Raw genomic sequence first — 15,291 nt, 5'->3', positions numbered from 1 at the left:
CTAGAGTGGAACCACATAGTCCCACTGCATAAGGAAAGAAATGTCCCAGTTAACGGCTGTATAAGGAACGTCAGCATTAGCGGGGAAAAAACGTTGTTTTGAGCTTTTTGTTTTTGTTTTTCATAAGTCAAATAATGGTCTGAGGGAAAAGTCTCAATTACTCTTAAAATCAACCCCTTGGCAACGAGCGACATCACACAGACGACGAGCCATCCTTACGTAAGAGACCGAAATGCATGCTGGGAGCCCCGCCGCACCCCCATCCTTCCGCGAGTCCTTCCCCTGAACGACATTTCCCAGAAGTCTGTGAGGCACAGCGCTTCGGGCCGCGCAGAGTTGCATGCCGGGGAAGGGGGCCGCCGCGCTTCAAGCTCCGCGTATTCCCGGGCTGCTGGACTACATTTCCCAGAGGCCCGGCGCGCCGCCCCCTCTCTGAAGTCGGAACGCGGCGACGTGCCTGCTGGGAGAGGCTCGCTAGGTCTAGCATCGTCTCTGCTTCGCATCCCGCGGACGCGGTTCGGAGTTAACCTCGCGCCTTGCGCCCCCTCCCGCCCCCTCCCGACTTCCAGTGGGTCGTGGGGCCCCGAGCGGTGAGTGGGTGGCCTCCCGGGAGAGGAGCGGCGCGGGGGACGGCGTGGGAGGGCGGTGGGGAAGGCATCCCGGGCGCGGAGGCCCGACGCGGAGCCTGGGCCTGCGGGAGCTGCTGCGGGGAGAAGTGCGGGAGCGTCGGGGGGGGGGGTGCCAGGGGCCGGGTCCCCGGGGCCGCGGTGCGCGCCAGGGGGCAGGCCCCAGCTCGGAGGCTGTGACGCACTTTGCGGGAGTGGGGCGGGGGGGGGGGGGGGCGGCGGGACAGCGTTTGCGCAATTGGGCTCCGCAGGGGTTGAGGGGCCCGGCTGGAGCTGCGTGCCTGTCACGGGTGCTTTCGCGCCACGGCGGGGGCGGCAGGGGGTCGGATGGGCCACCGTGCCTGTCACGGGTGCCTTCGTGCGGCGGGTAGCAGGGAGGCGGAGGGGCGGGTCTGGAGTGTTACGGTGCCTTCGCGCAGCCGCGGGGGTGGCGGGGCCAAGGTGCGTGTCGTGACGGCATGTGCGGTGGCGAGGCTGGGATTAGTAGGGGACAGGGCAACCTGTAGCTTTGCTGTCGCTGCTCCAACCGGAGCACGTTCCAACCCGGGGTGGAGGGGGGAGGAAGGGCATTGGTCCCAGAGGGAGATGAGAGCCCGAACCCTGCCGCGAAAGTGACCGACAGGAAGGGCGCAGACGTAGCATGAGATGACTGTTTTAGAACGAAGTATTGACTTTACGGGCTACCAGAGTAACAGGACCGAAGGGCCTCGGGAATGAGGTTCCTTCTTTGGAGGGGAGAGGTCCCTGACTTGGGAGATGGGGCTGCTTCATATGTCAGAATCCCAGTTACTCCAGCCTGGTCCCCGGGAATCTCCGAAATACTCAGATCCCAGTTCCCTCTCATTCCTGATTGGTTTTAGATGGGCTGTGTGGGCTTGGAGGGTGTTTCCTGATAAGTTTGTGCTCCAGAAAGGCCATAGTGTCTCCTTCTCTTTCCCCCAGGCCAGCGGTCGTCCAGAAAAAGCATCCTGAGGAGGAAGACGGCTTGTTACACACCTTAAAGTCAAGGTTCAGATGAGTTACCCTTTTTATTCTGTCAATGACTTGTGCTTATAGGACTTCAGAATATCTGCTTTCCTTGGCCTGAAATGTTCTCCCGGATAGGGACTTAACCTCAGTCATTCTTGCCCAAGAGGTTTGATGGGGTCAGGCAGGTGTATGCACACAACACAGAACAGAGGACTGCAGTGGAGAGGTTCCCTGTGGTGCTTTATTTTAGAGGGTGCTTTGGTCAGGACGATCTGACTTGTAAGGTGGAATCAAGCACTAGACTTCGTCGGTCTTTAACCACAGGCCTGACTTCCAGAGCAAAATAAGAACAGAGAAGTTTTGAGGGTTTGGACCAGCGAATGACAAAGTTACCAGCTTTGTGATGCTTTTAAAAGTGGGGCTTGAACAAAGGTCTTTTCATCAAAGGCAGGGACTTTTTTTCCAGGAAGCAGTAAGTAGAGATTTGTTGTATTATCCCCATCTTTTTGGGGGTCTGGACAGCCTCCGTTTGTTTTCCTGGGTTTCACTTGCCTCTCTGTCTTAACTGTAAGAAGCAACGTAGTTTGACGTTGTGTGTGAGTTCTGGGTCTAGAGCAGGGTTTCGCAGACGTTTTCCGTGAAAGGTCACGTATTAAATAGTTCATGTTTTGCGGGCTACAGGTTGCATATTCTCCATGTTAATTTTTAAAATGGTTTGAGATTTGCAGAAAAATTGCAAAGATAGTATGAGAATGCCCAGGTCTCCCCCACCATTAACAACGTACGTTAGGGTGGGATATTAATTCACAGTTGATGAGCCAGGTTTGATATGTTATCATTAACTGAAATCTGTGCTTGATTCAGATTTCCTTAGTTTTTACGTAATGTTCTTCATCTGTTCCAGGATGCCATCCAGGAGATCCCATTACATTTCACTGTCATGTGCCCTTAAGCTCCTCTTGGCTGAGACAGTTTCTCAGACTTCCCTTGTTTCTGATGACCTTGACGGTTTTGAGAGGTACAGGTACTTGGTAGGATGCCCCGCTCTCGGAACCTGATGCTTTTCTCATGATTGGACTGGGTGTATGGTTTTGGGGGTGGAAGATCACATTGCTTTCATCTTGTCATGGCAAGAATACATCACGATTTATGATGGCTGAGTTTGAACTTGATCATCTGGTTGAGGTAGTTTGTCGGTTTTCTCCACTGTGAAGTTGTTCCTTTGTTTCCAAAGACCTTGTCTCCCTAAGTGACAGCCTTGTGTTTCAGGACCCCAGTTACTGGATCCCAGTGACTCTGACCCTGCCTCAGTGGTCAGGTCTTTCTCTCTTATCACCCCCTCACTTACTTGTAAGGACCCTTGCATTACGTTGGGCCCACCTGGCAAAATTCAGGGTACCTCCCTGTGTTGAGGTCAGGTGAGGAGCAACTCCCAAGTCCACCTGGGCCCTAGCTCCCCTCTGCTCTGTAATGTAACATATTCACGGGCTCCAGGGCAAGGATGTGGATGGACATCTTGGGGAGACCGTTTTCCTGCCTGTCACAGGCCTGTCCACCCAGCGTTCCCCTGATGACTGCAATATACCCACTCCCCCATGACTCTGGTCTTTCTCTTTGTTGATTTTTTTTTTAATTTGGGACTCTTATGTTTCTTATCATGGGATTAATTCAGGCCTGCCGCAAAAGCTTCAGTTCCCTAAGGAGCCCGTAAAGAAGAAACTCGAAATTACCCATAACTGTACCATCCAGAGCTAATTGCTGTTGATTTTTTGGTATGTATGTGCCCAGCCCTTCCCTCCCCGTCTGTGCATACATGTGTGGTTTTTGTCCTCAGAGTCCTGGATCCTGCTAAGTGATAACGTAAGTGAGCCATAGACTCTCCAGATGTTAGTTTATAGAGGCGTCCAAGTCAGCCGTGGGTCCCATTGTACCTGTGTGCATGTGGAGAGAAGTGTTCCAGTGATCCTCATCTTGCTTAGGAAAAAAAATCTCTCACATATTTACACCTTCAAGGATTAGAAAGGCATCATTTAAAATTAATCCCATGAACAAATTATGAACACAGACAGGCTTTCAAAATTAGATTTTGTAAGATTTGAATTTTCCTTTCACAGAACGTGACTATAAGTACTGACTTACTACAGATATGAGTTGTACTCTAACATTTGCACAGGCAGATACATGAGAAAGGTGTAAGGTGACAGAAATCTCCCCTGACAATGGAGTACAAGGTCCAGCCACGTGCTGTCAGTTTGACACCTTCTCAGGTTAGATTCTGAGCTGGATTTTCCATGCAGACTCCGGTCTGTCCCTCATTTTCTCCTTGTGTGTCTCAGAATGGTTTTTTGCTGATAATTTAAAAGAATTTCATTTCCCAAGAGGCTCGGAAAATTGTTAGCATGGATTATATAGAAACAGGTTTGAGAAGCACCTTTCAGTAGAAGAAAGGAAAAGGCACGCTTGAGTTTCTTTCATAAAAACAGTGTGATGTGACTGATTTTCAATCATAACTGCTAACTGGTATTAAGTAACTGTTAATATTATTGTGTTTTATATAGATTATCTTAATAGTTGCTGCAGTCCTACCTGCCCGATACTGTTTTTACCCCCGTCTTACCCGTGGGGGAACAGACAGTGGGAGGTTAGCAACTGTCAGAGCTCAGATTCACATCCTAAAAGACCACAGGGCCTTATTCTTAATTTCACCAAGACCTCTTCTCCCAAATTACACATATTTATTAAACCTGTTTTCTTCACTTAGTAACTTACCTTAAATTTTTTTCTTAAGGAATATAAGTCAATATCATTGTTGGTAAATGTATTATATGCCATTATAACAGACCATAATTTATTTCATCTGTCCTCTACCATGAGCTATTTCTATTTCTTTCTTTTATTTTTTTTTCCATCTTTTAAAACAGTTCTCTGGAAAATCTGAATAAAATTGATGGATTACATCTGTATCAATGTCCTGATTGTTACATTGTCCTGTAGTTTTGTGATGTGTTACCATTGGGGTCAGCTGGGTAAAGGGTACACGGGTTCCCTCTGTATTATTTCTTGCAACTGCATGTGAGTCGACAATTATCTCAAAACATTTTTAAAGCCGTCCCATTTTCAAAAAGTCCTCAACATTCTTGTACACATATTTGTACACCTCTTTCTGTTTCCTTGGGATAAGTGTTCCCAAAAGAGGAATTTTGCGTCAAAATCCTATCTTTGTTAAGTGCCTACAAGGGGCCTGGTCCTGTGGTGTGAGCACTGGGAACGAGCGATGACTGAGCACACCATTACCTGCACATTGCCCATAACCCGGCCCGAAAGGGAGACTGAATGGAAGCCCTGGGCAGCCTGCAGTCAGGGTGTGTGGAGACTCGTAGGTGACGTGCTCCGAAAGGTGCTGGGAAGGAGAGAATCATTCTCACGGTTGTCAGGTCGTGACCAGATAACTGAATGCACGGGCTGTGTGTGGAGTAAAATGGAATTTGCTACCCAAGTTTTAGACCTTACAGGTCATCTGTAATGACGTCTGATGCAAAGTGAAGACTGACAGGGTCAGGTGGTTTAGCATTTGTGCACAGGACACCGTGGCTGGAAGGCCAAGTTCAGAAGTCCAGTTCAGCCTTCCAGTGAGACAGCTGTCAATGTCTGCAGAGCACCCCTTGGAATTCTGGTCCTGTTTCTAGTCGGTGCCCCAGCATGTGTGGGCATGGGGATGCACCAAAGAGCTGGTTTACGTATTAGGAAGTGAAAGGAAATAAAAGTCAATGCGTAAAATAATGCAAAGATCATGTATTCTGAGCTTTTTTTCCCACCATGTCAAAAAGAGACTTTAAAAAAGAAGTTTCTCTGTTTGAGAGTCCAACGGCCATTTAATGATTTTTTTTAAAGTTTGTTTATTTTTGAGAGAGAGTGTGAGCAGGGGAGGGGAGGAGAGAGAGGGACACAGAATCTGAAGCAGGCTTCAGGCTCTGAGCTGTCAATACAGAGCCCAGTGTGGGGCTCGAACCCACGAACCGCACAAGCTCATAAGCTGAGCTGAAGTTGGACACTTAACCGACTGTGCCACCCAGGTGTCTGCCATTTAATGAACTTAAAAGAAATGCACACACGTATATACATCCAACCAACACCTGCTGTTACACACCAAGTGAGGTGTACTTAAGAAAATCAAGATCATGGGGTGCCTGGGTGGTTCAGTTGGTTAAGTGTCTGACTTCAGCTCAGGTCATAATCTCACGGTTTGTGGGTTTGAGCCCTGCATCGGGCTTTGTGCTGACAGCTCAGAGCCTGGAGCCTGCTTCGGATTCTGTCTCCCTCTCTCTCTCTGCCCCTCCTGCTCACGCTCTTGTGTCTCTCTCAAAAATAACCAAACATTAAGAAAAGAAGGAGAAAATCAAGATCAGACGGGGTTCAGGTCACCAGGACCACCAGCAGGTTCCGTGGTTCTGAGTGGACTCACATTCAACAGGCAGTCCTGCTCGTGGCCAGGGTTTATCCGGTGACCGGGCACACAGCACAGTCAGCCGAGGGACAGGCACATGGGACAATGTCGGGAGGAATCCAGGCACACACTTCCCAAGAGCACCTTCCCAGTGCAGTGATCCAGGACATGCTTAATCCCCCAGCTTGAGTGACAGCACATGTGAAGTGTCGTCCACCAGGAAAGCTCATCAGGGCCAGTCACAGAGGCACCGTCTGCCTGGTACATCCCAGAATTGCAGACCCCCAGAGGAAAGCAAGGGTTCCGTATAAACCACATGCTTTCTACAGTTTAAGAGCAGTGAGCTGCCTTGTCAGGGAGTGGCGGGGACCCTCCGGAAGTCCAGCCAAGGGCCAAGAAACTTCAAACCTGCTCTGTTAGCTCTTTTCTGCATAAGGGATGCATAACTTTCCAGGCTTTTTCTTTCTGTTTCTCTGTGTTTCCTGTTTCTATTGATGTGTTACGGTTATTCTGTGTCTGTGTGTATCTGTATACGCATACATATGTTCATATATAAAATACTGCAACTGTATTATTCTGTTTTGGTAGACTGATTTTTCTGCTGCCAATATCTCCGAAGTAGTCATGTCTTTTAAGGATTTCTCCCAACTTAGCATTTCATGAACATTTACTCTTTTACATCGTACTCGATGCAGTCAGCTTTTCTGGACTCAGTGCTGAACACGGTGGCCTTTCCTTCACTGTATCCACCTGCCGTGTCTTGACCAACCTCACCCCATCTAGAGGCCAGAACAGATTCGAGGGCACGGGATCCACGCAGGGTTACCTTCAGCCCTGACACCAACTCCAAGTTCAGGACTTTCCCGAAATGACTTTCAGGTTCAATAAATCAGGACTGGAAGCATTCCTAGGATTCACTGAGAACTGTTCTCATAGTTACAGTTAATTACAGGGGAAGGATGCAGATTAACAAGCTTCCAGTGTCCAGTGTCCTCTCCCCATGGAGTTAGGACTGGATTCCCTGTCACAGGGACGTAGGACAATATGCATAGAGTATTGCCAAACGCCCAGAGTTTTCACAGGCCTGGTTGGTTGACTGAATGATTGATCATCCAGGCATGATTGACTAATTGTCTCCATGCTAATCTCATTATCAGATCATGACCCAAAGCACCCACCCCGAATCACCTGGGTTGGACTTTGTTGTGTAGCCAGTTCCTGCCCTAAGACTAGTTGGGTATAACCAGAGGCACCAAAACAAAGACATTCTCATCAGGTGTGATGTAGGTCACCTCTTGGAAGTTGAGGGCAGGGGCACCTGGGTGGCTCAGTAGGTTGAGCACCCGACTCTTAATTTCACTCAGGTCATGATCCCAGGGTTGTGGGATCGAGCCCTGAGTTGGGCTCTGTGATGAGCATTGAGCTTGCTTAAGATACTTTCACTCTGCCCCCCTCCCCAGCTCTTGTCCTCTCTCACTGTTTAAAAAAAAAAAAAAAAAGTTGAGAGCAAAAGAGAAAGAAGAATGAGATCTTGCCATTTGTAACAAAATAGATGCACCTAAAGAGTACTAAGCGAACTAAGAGAAAGACAAAGACCATATGATTTCACTTATATGTGGAATCTAAATAAAACAAATGAACAAACTAAAACAGAAACAAACCCATAAATGCAGAACACCAACAAGCATGGTTGCTGGAAGGGAGGGGTGGGAGGGGCAGAATGGGTGAAGGGGAGGGGGGGGGAGGTCAGGCCTCCAGCCCTGGAGAGAGTCACAGGGATGAGAGGGACAGCATAGGGAACACAGCGGCATTGTAACAAGTGTAACAGGGCCGCTACACTTGTGTGCACAGCATGAGATACAGACTTGCGTATTCCTGACACTAACACAACACTGTCCGTGCGCTGCAGTTGAAAAAACGATGTTGAGGGCCGCCTGGCTGTCCCAGTCATTGGAGCGTGCGACTCTTGATCTGGGGGTCGTTGAGTTCATACCCACGCTGTGGGTAGAGATTACCTAAAAAAAAATAAAAATTTAAAAAGCAAAAGAGTTATCTTGAGAAATGACAGCTGAGAGTAGGTCTGACTTCAAGGCAAAACCATAACTACAGGCCGCTCTAATGTGTGTGTGCAGCTGGGTTTCCGGAGGTTTTGGGGAGAGTGATTTCCCTTTTTGCGCAGACTCCTCTGTATCCTCTCCGGACGTGTCATGTTGATACGTGCATATTGTGGGAGAGGAATGCGGGGGCGGGGCTTGGAAACAAAGACAGAGGAGCTGGAAGGTTGTATGTCGGCATTTGGGGACCAAGGTGCACTTGTTTTAATGCCTCTTTTTTTCTCGTATATCTCTGGCTTCTCTGGATTTTGTGTCTTTGGTAAAAGAAACCCCAAGAGGACTGATCAGTTCTTGATTCTAAAACTATGGCCCACGTAAGTATGTTTTTCTCTCTCCTTCTTGAAATGTGATGTTTAGGTCCTGTGGATATTTTTATGAGTTATCCTGAAGCCTCCTGCCCGACTGAGGCCCCTGTAATTGCCCCCCCTACCACCACCACCACCTCGGGTCTTCTGTTCTGGTGAACGACAATGCCATACAGCCCTGTGCCCCCGCATGGCTAATGCTCACTTCACCCCCAAGCCAGTGATTTCACTGTCTCCTGTGTGCTCACGTTTTTGTCAGGAGTAACGGGGGAGCAGCGAAGGAGGAAAGTCCCTTGAGAGAAATACTTGGGCCACGTCTGTGGTTTGAGGAGTTGGAGGTGGTGGTCCCATGTGACCACATGCAAAAACTAAAATTCTCCCCGTTCTCCACTGGTCTTTTTTCAGGCCGAGAAAAGGGAACGTTCACGTTGTCTGGTCAGTGTCAGTGTGTGGTGAGAGCTCGAGCTCCAGGAGGCTTTTGGGGTCGGATAGGGCTGTGCTTAGGGCCTGAGGGGCCGTGGTGTTACCAGGGGACCCAGGAGATGCATTGTGTTGTCGAGGAGACCTGCCAGACCCACACTCCCATCCACGTGATTCTGCACCAGTATCCTAAGTCAGGAACGGGGAAAAGGCAGGGGTGGTGGGTGGCGACGGGTGAGAAGGTCACCCAGTACAGAAGTCCCGGATGATCATCTACTCCCAGAATTGGGGAAAACCCCGGATGTCTGGTTGTACCTAGGTGTACAGCTGTAGTAAATTTAATCTGTTCCCACGAGGGAATAAGAAAATGCTGCTCATTACGTAGGAAGACTGCTTAAAGTCTTGGCAAATGATGAGCATGAGGCTTGAGAACATTCCGACACATGAGCCCTAGTTTCGAAGGTAAAAGAGCTCACATTTCGAGACAAAACCCTAGGCATTTTCCTTCCCTTGGAGGATAGAAAGGGTGCCCCAGGAAGCCACAGTTGCTGAGGTGTTATGGGGCAGGCACTCAGGAGGAGCCCCAGGATTGACAGGTTGGAGTAAGGAGGCATCCCACAGGCCGTGGGGTTTTCTCTTCAGCCTCCCGGCCTGCTGCGGTCACAGCCCCCACCGCGTCCTGTCCGTGTCCAGCCCGACCCAGCACAGAGCCCTTTCTGGCCTGTCTTTCTTCTTGAGCCTGTGCTCCCTCATCTCATCAGGGACGTGTGGGTTTGTGTTCTCAGGGTCTGGTGACGTTCTCAGATGTAGCCATCGACTTCTCGCAGGAGGAGTGGGCGTGCCTGGACTCCTCGCAGAGGGACCTGTACTGGGACGTGATGCTGGAGAACTACAGCAACCTGGTGTCCCTGGGTGAGCTGCCTGCCCCCCGGAGCGTCGGGACTGCCTTCCAAGGACCTAGCCGACTTCCTTCTTCTCCTTCCCAAGGAGTGTCCTGAGCTCAGCCGCATCTAAAATGGGCGTCATGCGCCCTCGTCTGCTCTGTCAGCGATCGTCCCACCTTTGGGGCATCCTGTCCTTAGTGACCAAAGTGAATTTAGATTCTGGAATATTTATTTCACAGCCATCTCCATATTACGGTAGTGTGTTACCGCCCAAACCACTGTGGATGGACTGTGCTACTCTGGGGACCCACCTCCTGGGAAAACCGCTCCGCACAGCAACTTCATCTTCGTGGTAAACCAGCGTCTGACATACAGGCAGACCGAGTGAACAGCATTCCTGTAAAACCAAAGCGAGCACTTTCCATTTGCTGCACGTTGTTACCTGCAGTGAGGCTGAAAGTTCCCATTCCTGAATCCTGAGTTAAACATAGGATGACCGTGTCCTGTAAACGTTTCAGGACATGTCTTGTTTTCCTGTTGGAAAACAGTAGCCATAGTGTTAGTGGCTGATACTGTGCCCACTGTGTACCCGGCGTTGTTGTGAGCACTGTGTGTACAAACACTTCATCTCGCCCCCACCAGCTTATGGTGTCGGCACAATTGCCGTATCTGATCTGTAGGCGAGAATACTTGGGCATAGGGTGACTAGGTCAGACAGGGAGGCAGAAGCAAGAATCGAACCCTAGAGTTGTGGCCCGGCTCCACACTGTCACCCCCTCCCCCGTTGTACTTGCCTCCAGGGGTAAGGCCCCTGGGAGTTTAAAATAAGATCTTCCTGTCTGGCTGTCTGTTTGTTCTTTGATCATTTCTCTTTTCTGAAGTCTGACCACTTTGACTTGCAGCTTGTCAGAAATTTCGCCAAGTCTCCATCAAAACATTTTTGAGCTTATGATTTGTTTAAGTCCCACATCACGTGCATTTCTTTTTTCGGAAGCAGGGCCTTTCATTTCTAAGCCAGATGTGACTTGCTGCTTTTGGGAGCAGGGGAGAGAGCCTGGGTTGAGAGGGGGGTATGCGTGCAGAGGACAGTGACAGCCGGTCCGCCTGGGACGTGCCATCGAGGCAGCGAGCAGGTGTGCCCCTGGGCATTTGGGAAGCTCGCTGCAAAGGCCCAAGGCCTGTGGGGAAGAAGTCACCATCAGGAACCTGATCTCCACCCCATCCCCCTCTACCCATTCTCCTCTACTTCACCCCACTTCTCGTGTCGTGGATGCTGCTGGTCTGCGGACCAGCCTCCAATAGCAGGGGCGTAGACGGCGTGATCCCATGCCCTTTGTCATTCATGCAGGTTGGCTGGATTCTTAGCTTTGAGGGCTTTTCTCCTTTTCCTTTTGTCTGATTTTCACTAATACCTCTTCCCGGGTGTGGTTATGTTCTAACATCACAAGACGTTGTCTGGTTATGGCTCTTTTTGTGCCTTTAGCTGTCACTGACACTCGGTGCCTAGACCCACTTTTGCAGAGGGATTCAAAATGGGGATCTTCTAGGGACGCCTGCGTGGCTCAGTCGGTTAAGCGTCCGACTCTTGGTTTTGGCTCAGGTCATGATCTCGCGGTTTGTGAGTTCGAGCCCCACGTCAGGCTTTGCATTGGTGGTGAGGGGCCTGCTTGGGATTCTCTCTTTCTCTCTCTTTCTCTCGCTCTTCTCTCTCTCCTCTCTCTGCCCCTCCCCCACTCACGCTGTCTGTCTCTCTCAAAATGAGCTTTAAAAAATACATTTTAGGGACACCTGCGTGGCTCAGTCGGTTAAGCGTCCGACTCTTGGTTTTGGCTCAGGTCATGATCTCGCGGTTCGTGAGTTTGAGCCCCACGTCAGGCTTTGCATTGGTGGTGAGGGGCCTGCTTGGGATTCTCTCTCTCTCTCTCTCTCTCTCTCCCTCTCTCTCTCTCTCCCCCCCCCTCCCCCTCTCCCTCTCCCCCCTTCTCTCTCCTCTCTCTGCCCCTCCCCCACTCACGCTTTCTGTCAGTCTCAAAATGAACTTTAAAAAATACATTTTAAAAAATGGTGATCTTTTATCACCACTTCTTTGTTTGTTCACTGCACTATTTTAAAGAGAAACTGCTCCATCTACTACTTGGTTATGTAATGACACCATTTGTACCTGATAAAGATTGTTCTTTAAAGAGAAAATTACCAGTTCCTACAGTAAAGGGCTGCCTTGTTAGCATGCTCCCAGTTGATCATTTAACACTTTGTAGCATCGTTGTGACCTCAGGAAGTTGAACATGTTCAGGATTTTGCAGCCCCTTGGAGTTAACGTCGTACGGATGGTCAGATCCTCCTGAACATTCCTTTATACGCTTTACCACGTTTCTTACAGTGAATCCTACACATTGTCTCTTTTATTGCCTTCGATGTTGGGTCTTTATGTCCAGAACTACTTTTCATTATATGACTGACACTACATAATTTCAGAATATTTTATACCCCGCTACCCAACTGTACATTCTTGTTTTTTACATTAGTGGTGTATTTGACTTTCCTGCATTTTCCAGGTATGTCATTACATTATCTGCAGATTTGTTCTTTATCATCTTTATTTTTGAGATCTGCCCCTCCGATTTCTTTCTGCCTAATTGCGTCAGCTCATAGGAAATAGTGGGGCGTCTAACAGACAGTTCCTTTTTCTTGTCTGACTTTAGCAGGAAGGTGTGCATCTCCAGTGTTTCCTCATTAAGTATTATGGTCCCAGGAGTGGACTCTATATTCTAACAAGAGCCCTTAGGGGATTCATGTTTGTTCTCCTAGAGAAGTTTTATTTCTCTTAGGCAAGGTTTTTGGTTTGTGGTTAGTTTTGTGTTTTCATTCTCCTTAGAAGGAAACAAATATGTTTATTTTTTTTCCCCCAGATTTGGAGTCACCATATGGGACCAAGAGTTTACCTATAGAAAAGGGCATTTACGAAATAAATTTATCCAGGTGGAACTCAAATGGAAAAAGTAAATCCCTGGGCCTTAACTGGATGTGTGAAGGTGAGTTTGAAAGATCACAGGGCCCTCAGCAGGGCTGTTTGAATCAAGTGATAACCAACCATGAGAAAGCGCCCACTTGTAGAGAAAATACCTCTGGTAGACCACACCAGAGACCTCATGCTAGGGAGAATTCCTATGAATGTAAGGAATGCGGGAAGGCCTTTAGTCGTGGCTACCAGCTCACTCAGCATCAGAAAATTCACACGGGGGAGAAACCCTACGAATGTAAAGAATGCAAAAAGGCCTTTCGTTGGGGCAATCAACTCACGCAACACCAGAAAATCCACACGGGGGAGAAACCCTATGAATGTAAGGACTGCGGCAAGGCCTTCCGCTGGGGCTCGAGCCTGGTCATTCATAAGAGGATCCACACGGGCGAGAAGCCCTACGAGTGTAAGGACTGCGGGAAGGCCTTTAGACGTGGTGACGAGCTCACCCAGCATCAGAGGTTTCACACGGGGGAGAAGGACTACGAGTGCAAAGACTGCGGGAAGACCTTCAGCCGTGTGTATAAACTGATCCAGCACAAGCGAATTCACAGCGGCGAGAAGCCCTACGAGTGTAAGGACTGTGGGAAGGCCTTCATCTGCGGCTCGAGCCTCGTCCAGCACAAGAGGATCCACACTGGCGAGAAGCCCTACGAGTGCCAGGAGTGCGGGAAGGCCTTCACGCGAGTCAACTACCTCACTCAGCATCAGAAGATCCACACCGGTGAGAAACCACACGAGTGCAAGGAGTGCGGGAAGGCCTTCCGCTGGGGCTCGAGCCTCGTGAAGCACGAGAGGATTCACACGGGTGAGAAGCCTTACAAGTGCACAGAATGTGGGAAGGCCTTTAACTGTGGCTACCACCTCACGCAGCACGAGCGGATCCACACGGGCGAGACGCCTTACAAATGTAGGGAGTGCGGGAAGGCCTTCATCTACGGGTCGAGCCTTGTGAAACATGAGAGGATTCACACAGGGGAGAAGCCCTACGAATGTAAAGAGTGCGGGAAGGCCTTCAGTCACGGCCATCAGCTTACGCAGCATCAGAAGATTCACACGAGTGAGAAGCCCTTTGAAGGTAAGGAGTGTGGGAAGGGGTGTCACCATGTGAACCATCTTCGAGAACATGAGAGAATTCACACTGCTGGAAAACCTCTTGAACACAAAGAACATGCAGAAACTTCCATCCCACATTCCTTCCTTCCACAACACAAGGAAAACCCATGATACGATTTAACACGAGAAAGCCTTCACCAGACACCCTTCTGCTCTCAGAACACCCTCTGACCTCAGAGGAGTCATGCTTGAGGCAGATTTGGAGAATGGAGAAATCACTTTTTCTTAGTGATCACCGTATACCCTGTGTAGACTTTTTTTTTTTTTTTTTTTCTCACTGAATTGGTTAGTGCAGTGAGTGGATAGAAGCCTCCTAGTACCACTCGATGTCTGTCTCATTTCAGACTTGTTCTGGGGAATAACTCCGCCAATGTAACATATGCGGGAGAGCCTCCCGCCATGGTACACTCCCTCCCCGTTATCGTCACCATCCCACTGCTTTACTCCCTGTGATTCACTGGGGAAGTGACCTGGTACCCCCTGTGCGTTATGTGTGGAATGGGGATAATTACACCTAATCCTGCTGTTGTGGTGACTGCGTCTGGTACTTGTAAACTCTTTGAAAGTGTATCTGGAATATCACATAAGCTCAATAAATATTAGCTGTTGTTGTTCTTACCATCATTACCATGGGCGTTGCTCTTAGTGAATTCTTACAGGAAGACCCCCTTCCCTGTGGGTACAGTGGGTTTAGAAAAGACTCAGACTTCTAGAAGAAAATAACAGTAATCTAGAGATTACTGCCACGGCCTTGGGGTGGACAGTGTTTCTTGGTACACAAAAGATGCTCATTGTGAAATAAAAAGTTTACATGTTGGATCTTGTTGAAAGTTGTTCGTCAGGCGAAACCATGAAGCCAGCAAAAACAGCAGGAAGAAGGCACTTCCTGTCCATGCACCTGGTAAAGGACTCACCAGAAAACCAAATCCCCCAAGTCAGTAACAAATTGGTGGGAAAGGCGGGGAGGGAGACTTAAATAAGCGCTTGACAGAGATCATCAAATGGCCGGTGAGCCAGTGAAATGGGTTCGACGTCTTTTCTCACCAAGGAAATAAGAACACTACCTGTGATTTCACCGGATCGCTAGAATAGCTACTATTAGAATCACGTGTGAGCCTGGCACTTTGTTGGATCGTCACACGTGACCTGTTCTGGAAGGAATATGGGACCAGCATGTGAGATCTTGGGGGTCCCACAGCAGGAGCAAGGAGGTGGTGCTCAAGGGGGGTGGTGAGTGGACTTGCCCTGGGGGGAGGCGCTGGGACCCTCCATCCAGTCCTGGGAGAATGAAGGGAGCAGTTAGAGTCAGGAGTCCTAGGGAGAAGGGAAAGGTCATCTTGTGGAAAGGACCAGAGCCCACAGGAGTGAGTTTGAGAAGCTGGGGGAGGAATGGC

At 49.2% G+C, this 15,291-nt stretch overlaps 2 protein-coding genes and 1 long non-coding RNA gene across 8 annotated transcripts in view; 1 reads left to right on the top strand and 2 right to left on the bottom strand.

The window, feature by feature from the left end:
* The window catches only part of LOC105261215, a 44,414-nt gene extending 43,911 nt beyond the window's left edge, over positions 1–503 (bottom strand). The window contains exon 1 of one of the 2 annotated variants that reach the window (XM_045047142.1): positions 220–503. In XM_045047142.1, coding sequence (XP_044903077.1) covers positions 220–503 — 284 coding nt within the window. Of the gene's footprint in view, positions 1–161 lie in introns of both variants that reach the window. The other variant, XR_006590794.1, reaches the window with a different exon arrangement.
* On the top strand, positions 452–14,524 carry ZNF331 (zinc finger protein 331). Of its 4 annotated transcripts, none has more exons than XM_011289605.4 (7): positions 452–590; positions 1,569–1,634; positions 2,500–2,613; positions 3,268–3,367; positions 8,420–8,467; positions 9,664–9,790; positions 12,672–14,524. In XM_011289605.4, the coding sequence occupies exons 5-7, from the start codon at positions 8,459–8,461 to the stop codon at positions 14,006–14,008; spliced, it is 1,473 nt and encodes a 490-aa protein (XP_011287907.1). In that variant the 5' UTR covers positions 452–590; positions 1,569–1,634; positions 2,500–2,613; positions 3,268–3,367; positions 8,420–8,458; the 3' UTR covers positions 14,009–14,524. The 4 variants fall into 4 exon arrangements, with proteins under 4 accessions (XP_011287907.1, XP_011287906.1, XP_006940961.1 ...); XM_011289604.4 differs by having other exon boundaries at positions 2,500–2,619; XM_006940899.5 differs by lacking the exon at positions 2,500–2,613.
* The window catches only part of LOC123382433, a 45,311-nt gene continuing 36,729 nt past the window's right edge, over positions 6,710–15,291 (bottom strand). For both annotated transcript variants that reach the window (XR_006590798.1, XR_006590799.1), the window contains exons 4-5: positions 10,074–10,159; positions 6,710–8,054 (exon numbers count right to left, since the gene is read on the bottom strand). This is a non-coding gene — a long non-coding RNA (uncharacterized LOC123382433). The remainder of the gene's footprint in view (positions 8,055–10,073; positions 10,160–15,291) is intronic.

This window comes from Felis catus, chromosome E2, assembly GCF_018350175.1.
Source record: "Felis catus isolate Fca126 chromosome E2, F.catus_Fca126_mat1.0, whole genome shotgun sequence".
Classification (NCBI taxonomy): domain Eukaryota; kingdom Metazoa; phylum Chordata; class Mammalia; order Carnivora; family Felidae; genus Felis; species Felis catus.
Note: the sequence above shows the minus strand (reverse complement) of the source record. Positions and strands in the feature narration are given on the sequence as shown.